The 8,932-nt window shown below is 38.1% G+C and overlaps 1 protein-coding gene across 1 annotated transcript; it reads right to left on the bottom strand.

Annotated features, from left to right (window-relative positions):
* Positions 1-6,546: 6,546 nt before the first annotated feature.
* LOC132034560 (uncharacterized) lies at positions 6,547-8,658 on the bottom strand. Its single transcript, XM_059424957.1, has 2 exons — positions 8,279-8,658; positions 6,547-7,465 (listed from the first exon to the last, which is right to left on the bottom strand). The coding sequence occupies exons 1-2, from the start codon at positions 8,656-8,658 to the stop codon at positions 6,547-6,549; spliced, it is 1,299 nt and encodes a 432-aa protein (XP_059280940.1).
* Between the last annotated feature and the right edge of the window lie 274 nt (positions 8,659-8,932).

The raw sequence follows: 8,932 nt of genomic DNA, 5'->3' as shown, positions 1-8,932 counted from the left end.
CAGGCGGTTATGCGTATATAACGCCATCACCTTCCGCATACTACATATAGATAATACATAACATTCGCATATATAACGCCTTAGGGGTGATAGGTCTGTACACACACACGCGCGCATATATATATATATATATATATATATATATATATATATATATATATATATAGTACATCTTTAATTTGTCAGAGTGATGTAAGGTCGTTACACCTCCGAGCATTGTTATGAGATAGCATTTTCATTAACAAGTGACTCTGTGAATCATACTGAATTTGAAGAAGGACTTACTAAAACAACATTCTAGAACATGAACCAACATGGAACATCCGTAGCTACTAATAATAGAATCATTATGGAATAGCATTACGTTTACGTTTCATTCGTAAGGATCATGCCAAAAGAAGGAAAGTTAGCCTTAACATACCTCAAGTCATCAACCAAAATCCCACGATGAGACTGTCGGGCTAGTATTCCAATCTCCTTAGTCACTATAGTACACCTAGCAGCCAACAACACAACAACCACCTCATATAAGTCTCTTTAATTCCATATCACTACTAACCCCAAGATTTACATCAAAACAACCAAATATACGCTTTGTATACAACACTTACACACTTTCTTCTTCCAATTATACCAAGTATAACATCCTCAATACAATCACAACACCAACTACTATCCTTACAACACGATTTTAGCTTAAAAACATATTTACAATATGACTCAAGATAGATCACATTTTAACATAACCTCAAAATTCATATTGGAACTTTTCCTCCAACTCCTTTCCCTCCAAACCTGACATAATCATTATATAAACTCATAAACATGGAGTTAAGATAGAATCTAACCTCAAAACTAAAGAACACTTCAATTCCAAGAGTGCTTCACCTTGAAGTATCCTCCAAAACCACTACCAAGAGGAGAATAAAGCTTCCATATTCATTTTAGAACCTTTAAACACTTGGTCTTCTCTTTTGATCTTTGGTTTTTCTTAGGAGTTTGATAGATATGTTGGAGAGAACTTTCTAGAAGGTTAGAGATCAGGGAAAGTGGAGAAAATGAAATAACATGAGGGATACACGAATTATGTATATGTATATATATATATATATCTGAGCCGGTTTAAAAATACATCCACAAGTATGGACCATTTTTTAAATATGGTCCGTATCTTGGACCGTAATTCTCATCAAAATATTTTGCCTCTCGTCTAAGAGAAGTACGGACCGTATTTGGAAATACGGTCCGTATTTCTCACATATGGTTCGTATATTGTACTATCCAAAATAAATTCCGACGAAACGTATTCTCTTCAATTCGTTCATCCTCTAATCCTTCCAACACTTGACAACCATGAACTTAAACCTTCGAACACGTCTAATCTCACATATCCTTGAAAATAATTCCACTTTCCGAATCAATAGAAACCAACTCATGAAGACACTTAACGTACGAAAATGCAGGGTATAACATCCTCCCCCCTTAGAAACATTCGTCCTTGAATGTTAGCACTCTTAGGAGTCTACATAAATTTTAGCAGAGTCTCCTCTATAATCAAACTACTACCAACCCTCCACACAACCCAATAGTACAATACAATGCAACACAAGACTACAACAATCAATAACAACACGACCAACAAGAGTAATTGATAAATAATACATACCTGAGTACGATGGTGTTGTAGTCTCGATATGCTCTGGAGCTGGAAACAAATGAGGGTATCTAGACTTCATATCTTCCTCGGCTTCCTAAGTCATCTCCTCTACATTCTTATTTTTCTAAAGTACTTTTACAGAAGCTACATCTTTGGTTCGCAACCAATGAACCTGACGATCTAGGATAGCAATTGGGACTTCCTCATATGACAACTGCTCTGTAACCTGGACATCTTCTACGGGCACAATCCTGGAAGGATCTCCGATGCACTTGCGGAGCATGGATACATGAAAAACCAGATGTATAGACTCCAAGTCTGAAGGTAAATCCAACTCATAGGATACTTGGCCCACTTTATGCACAATTCTGTAAGGACCAATGTATCTAGGGCTAAGTTTTCCTTTCTTCCCAAATCTCATGAAACCTTTCATAGTCTACCTTCAGAAACACCCAATCATCTACCTGGAACTCCAAGTCTTGTCATCTGTTATCTGCATAAGACTTCTGGCAACTCCGAGCTGCTAGAATCTTTCCTGAATGAGCTTAACCTTCTCCACCCTCGGCTGAAACAAATCAGACCCTATCAACTTTGATTCTCCGACTTCAAACTATCCGATAGGAGATCTGCACTTCTACCTATATAGGGCCTCATACGGGGCGATATGGATACTAAAATGGTAGTTATTATTATACGCAAAATCAATAAGTGGAAAATGATCATCCCAGCTACCTCTGAAGTTGATACGCTCAAATTACACTTTTTAATAGCGTAAAGCGGACGATATAAAATATAATAACCCAACAAGGTTGGGGTCGAATCCCACTGAGAATATGGTGTGAACAGTTTACTAATCAACTATTATACTAATCTTGTGGTCCTGGTGTATTCCAGAAAAAAAAGGTTTTATAAGAGTTTTGGTTTATGGACTAATTCAGAGTTGTAAAAATATGGGTAAAAAGAACCAAGATTGTGTCCCCGTCAGATAAAGTGTATGATCATGGGTCATGATCTTGGTATACTTCTAATGGATCATTGTATGAATGCACTTAACCTCTATGTGAATCTACACTATTTCCCAATAAGAAAAGATTATTTCTTTCTATGCTTTTCCCAAAGATAAGAAAGTATGCATGAAGAACGGTTAATTATACCAAGTAAATTCCACTTATTCCTAAGTGAATTTATTAAACAAGGTTTAACGCCTTGAGTTCTTGTTATTGTTCTTACCAAACCCTAGCTATTTTCCCAAATAAACCAAATTTTATAGTGTTAGCTAATGTTTGCAGCCACTAACTATATGATTAAAACGAAGAACAAATAAACCCTAACAATCCATTATGCGTATATCAATCACAATCCCCAATCACAAAACACCCATCCTTGGGTTCACAACCCTGGTAAAGAAATTTAGCTACTCATAGAAGAAGAAGAACAATAATAAATGATTGAGATCATAATGCTTACGAATGATTGATTGGAATTAAAGAGAAAAAAATTGCAATTGGTTGTAATCTCAAAAAGACTTCAAAAAACTATGAGCATTCAATGCTCTAAGTCAAGAGTCAAAATATAACAGCTGATAATAAATAAAACCTTGCATTGGACTATTTATAGGTTTCAAAAATATAAAAATTACAGAATTGCAATTTAGTCCCTGACGGCATCAATTACGGCTTGGCTTTCCTACTGAGACTTGGAAAAATTCTTCATCAAGTTTTACGGCCCGTAATGCATTTTACAGTCCGTAATTTGTCTGGCCGTAATTCTTTATCTCCAAAACTTGCTTCTCTATTTTCTGACATATCAAATTTTATGTTTTGAATTAGGGTCCGTAATTTGAATTTCGGACTGTAATAGTTGTCCGTAAAATTTGATTTGCTTTTCTGCACATTCTGTTTCAGCTTCTCCTTCATTACGCTCTAAGATTACTGACCGTAATGTGCAAATTACGGTCAGTATTTCCTCACAAGACCAATTCTGAAACTTTCTAGTTTTTGTCCTTTAAATGCTTATCTACCTGCAAAACATTAAAAACATATTAAAACGATATTGGCTTGCTTAAAAACAAGTAAAACTTATGGTCAAAAAGTATCAAATGTGTCATAATTTCACGGCACATCAACACCCCCAACTTGAAGGATTTGCTAGTCCTCAAGCAAGTAATACGATACAAAAGACTCAACTACACTTAGATACAACAGAGTACTTATGTCTACCATGGTTTTAACTCCGAACTACAGGCACACATGTTTATCATTAGTAACCACCTTATTTTTCAAGAATCAGTACATGACTCACATTAAGGACACTGCAACTCACAGTGACGGTTCAATCCATGACATAACATTATCAGACGCATCAATGTACACACAAACATCGCTTTTTTATGGAATGCTCATAATTTAACCCTAATGCCCTCACACAGGCCAAAGAATGTCCCTCACACATATGTACAACGAGATAGGGACCAAGGCAAAGAATAAGAGAAACACTCTCACTCACAAAGAAGTTCAAGTATCACAAATGCACATACCATAGGCTTGCCCTTATTTTCGATGCTACGCACTTCGGACTGTTCGGTTGAGATCACTCTAGGACTTTTATTGGGTTGTAATGTAGGCTTCAGGATGGGAATGGTACATATATGGATATTAGTACCTGACCCTCCTAGACACTACACTATTTTTACCTTAATTCGCCTTTATTTCTCCATCTCTTCATTCCGTTGCTTTCGGTTTTGATCAAGCCATCATACACACCAAATTTTCACATGGTTTCAATTCATATGGGGTCGGGTTACTCAAAATTCATCCTTATTTTGATTTTAAACTATAGCAAATTTAACGAACAATTGGTAGGCATAACAATCTCGGAATCCAAATTTGAATTCGTCAATTAAAACGCCCTCCAACCCATTGGGGTTTTGATTTCTCAACCCCATGAGGTTGCAACAACAAAATATAACTAATCCCCATTGATAAACATCATTAACCATGGAATCTCTCACTTAAAACCCTATTTTACTCAAAACCCACAATAAAATGTCAACCATAAGAGCAAAGTAAGGATTAAAGTGTCAACATACCTGTGCTTTGATGAACTTAGAATAGATTCTTGGAGAGAAATTTAGTCAAAACCACAAGCAACTTAAATTTTGGAGCAGAGGGATGGGTTTGATGTTTTCTAGTGAAATTGGAGAATGGGTGAGGGTATATTTATAAAATTAATAGAGGAATTTAATGGGTTTTGGAAAGGGATCATGGGTTGAAGGTGGAGAGATGAGGAGTTGGTGTTTGAAGTGGTGGGAATGAGAAAAGGCGCGTCTATTATTTATTAAAATCCTATGCTCGATTTTTAAAATTAGTGCCCGTAATTTTTTCAGAATTTAATTACGGACCGTAATTGGAATTTACTGTATTTCATGCTAAATTGTTAAGCGGTTTACTGTCTTGTGTCATAAAAAAATACGTTCTTGGTTATGGACCATAATTTGAATTACGGCCCATAATTCTTGGGTGTAATTTTTCATGTTACAACACAGTGCGCACCATTTTGTGGCATGGAAAATTGCGTGCTGTGTTACGGTCCGTAATTTAAATTACGGCACGTAATCACTTAGCATAATTTTCCATGTATTAAAACAGTGAGTCTGATGATTTTCTTACCTGTTATCGCCCATGTTTGCTATATTCTCATCCTGCACCAAAGCAAACATTACCCTATATACACACTTTTTTTTCTTTTTTCAGAAAAATAAACTTGGGTTGCCTCCCAAGAAGCGCTTGATTTAACATCGCGGCATGACGGTGTTACCCATGTTTACTCTGGGCACGAGTGTTGCCATGTTTTAGCCTGTGTTGGTCAACAATTCTATCACCATTAATGCAACCCTGGTAATGCTTCACCCTCTTCCTGTTCTTTTTAAATGTTTGAGTTCCATCTCCAAAATTCAACTCAATCGCATCATGGGGTGAAACACTAACCACTTCAAATGGACCAGACTACTTAGATTTCAACTTACCAGGCAACAACTTCAGTCTCTAATTATACAGCAGCATCGGATCCCCTTTTTGAAAGTCTCTCTTGAGGATCTTCTTATCATGGTAATGTTTCATCCTCTCTTTATACAGTGCTACACTTTCGAAGGCCTGGTATCAGAATTCATCCATCTCGTTGAGTTGAAACAACCTGAGTTTGGTCGATTCTTCTCAATTCATGTTCAATTTCTTCAAGGCCCACATGGCCTAATGTTCAAGTTCAACTCGCTTCTTCCTAATTCATGTTCAATTTCTTCAAGGCTCACATGGCCTTATGTTCAAGTTCAACTGGCAGGTGACATGCTTTACTAAGAACTAGCTTGAAAGGTGAAGTGCCAATCGGAGTCTTCGAAAATTCTAAAAGAAGCCCACAGAGCATCATCGAGCTATAGACTCAATCGCCCTATTTGCATTTATCGTTTTAGCGAAAATACTCTTTATCTCCCAATTACAGACTTCAACTTGCCCACTTGTCTGAGGATGATAAGGGGTTTCCACCCTATGCTTGACTCCATAGTTCTCCATCAATCCTGCAAAAGCTTTATTGCAAAAGTGGGAACCACCATTACTGTTTTTCGCCCTTGAGGTACCAAAACGAGTAAATATGTTCTTTTTCAAGAATCCAATGACACTATTGGCTTCGTTATTAGGTAAAGCCACCACTTCTACCATTTAGAAACATAGTCAATAGCCACCAAGATGTACTTCATGCCACAAGAGCTTACAAAGGGCCCCGTAAAATCAATCCCCAAACATCGAACACCTCAACTTCCATCACAAAGTTCATAGGCATCTCTTGCCTCCTACCAATACTCCCATGCCATTGACACTGATTACAAGACCGGACCATCAAATTACCATCATGAAAGAGTGTAGGACAATAGTAACCATATTCGAGCACCTTTGCAGCAGTCTTCGTACCACTATGATGCCCCTAACTGGAGAGTCGTGGCAAGCCTTCAGAATCTCTAACACCTCACTCTCTGGAACACAATGCCGAATAATGTTATCAACACAAGTTCTGAATAAGTATGGTTCATCCCAATAGTACTGACGAGAATCACGCAAAAAGTTCTTTTTCTGGTAAGATTTGATCTCGTCAGGAATGATGCCAGTCACAAAGTAATTAGCCAAATCCGCATACCAAGGTGCCACTTGCATAGACATCGCCAAAAATTGCTCATCCAAAAAAGCATCATCAATATCAAGTTCCTCTGTTGGCACCCCAGTTTTCTCAAACCTGGAGAGATAGTCAGCGATCTCATTTTCGAACCCCTTTCGATCTTTCACCTCGAAAATGAACTCTTGCAACAAAAGGACCCAAAGAATCAGTTGTGGCTTAGCCTCCTTCTTTGCCATAAGATACCTCAATGTAGCATGATCAGTGTACACCGCAACCTTGGACCCAAAAAAATAGGATCTAAACTTCTCAAAAGCATACACTATAGCAAGCAGCTCTTGCTCTGTCACCAGGTAGTTCATCTGAGCCGCATTAAGAGTCCTACTAGCATAGTAGATCGGGTGCATAATTTTATTGTGCCTCTGGCCAAGCACAACACCAATCGCGAAACCACTCGCATCACACATCAATTCAAAAGGCAGGGACCAGTTATGAGCAACAATAATAGGAGCAGAAGTGAGATGCTCCTTCAATTCATTAAATACTTCTCGAAACTTGTCATCAAACACAAACTTAGATTTTTTTTCAAGAAGCTTGCATATCGGGTTTGTAATCTTGGAGAAATCTTTGATGAAGCGCCTGTAGAACCTAACATGTCCCAAGAAACTCCGGAAACCTTTGATTGAGATAGGTGGAGGAAGTTTTGCAATCACATTTATTTTCACTTGATCGACCTCAATTCCCTTTTCAGAGATTTTGTGACCGAGGACAATCCCTTCCTTCACCATAAAGTGGCACTTCTCCGAATTTAGCACAAGATTTATCTCTTCACATCTTTTCAACACTTGACCCAGATGGTCAAGACAGTCATCAAACGAATCACCCACAACAAAGAAATCATCCATAAACACCTTCAAAAAGTCCTTTACCATGTTAGAAAAGATCGATATCATGCACTTTTGAAAAGTGGATGGTGCTTACATAACCCAAAGGGCATTCGTCTCAATGCAAACATCCCATAAGGACAAGTGAAAGTCATCTTCTCTTAATCTTTTAAGGCAATGTTGATCTGATTGTAGCGAGAGTACCCATCTAAGAAGCAATAGTAGGACCTCCCAGCCATCCTATCAAGTATCTGATCAATAAAAGGCATGGGAAAATGGTCTTTACAAGTAGCTGAGTTTAGCTTCCTATAGTCCATGCAAACACACCATCCAGTAACTGTACGAGTGGGAATCAGCTCATTCTTTGCATTAGGCACTACAGTGATACCTCCCTTCTTTGGAACACATTGAACTGGACTAACTCACTTGCCATGTGCAATCCGATACACTACCCCAGCATCTAACCACTTTATGATCTCCTTTTTCTCGACCTCCTACATGTTTTGGTTCAATCTCCGCTGATGTTCAACACTCGGCTTGCTGTCCTCTTCTAGCTAAATTTTATGCTCACAAATACCAGAAGGAATACCCCGAATATCTCATTATAGTCCAACCAATAGCATGCCTATACTCGCGCAAAATCTCTAATAATTGCTCAATCTGTTCCTCAAGCAGTAATGCTGAAACAATCATTGGCAATGTCTTATTCGGACCAAAGAACTCATACCACAAGTGTGTTGGGAGCTGCTTAAGCTCAAGCTTCGGTGGCTCAATAGTAGAAGGCTTAGTTGGTGGAGTGGTTCTATTTGCAAGGTCAAGATCAAGCTTTCTTGGGTGGTAAGTGTAAAAACCCAGACCTGCAAGCGTATTTACAGTTTCCACGTAGCCCTCCATATCATCAACATCAAAGTTCACCAGAATAGCAGCAAGAGCTTCTCCCAAACTTTCTGCTTCCATTTTATGTTCGACAGCATCAATCCCATCAAACAAATCAATAACCAAGATATTCTCATAAGCACTTGGCAACTTTATCCCCTTACTTGCTTGGAAAGTCACCTCTTCATCATTCACTCAGAACTTGATTTCATTCTTTTCAGAGTCCATAAGCGCTCTGCCCGTAGCAAGGAAGGATCTTCCCAAGATGATGGGAATATCTTTATCAATCGTACAATCCAGAATAACAAAATCATCATGCAACATGAACTTACCTGTTATGTCCCGTAACAAAAAA

Source organism: Lycium ferocissimum, chromosome 10 (genome assembly GCF_029784015.1).
Source record: "Lycium ferocissimum isolate CSIRO_LF1 chromosome 10, AGI_CSIRO_Lferr_CH_V1, whole genome shotgun sequence".
Classification (NCBI taxonomy): Eukaryota; Viridiplantae; Streptophyta; class Magnoliopsida; order Solanales; family Solanaceae; genus Lycium; species Lycium ferocissimum.
This window is presented reverse-complemented; position numbering and strand designations above follow the sequence as displayed.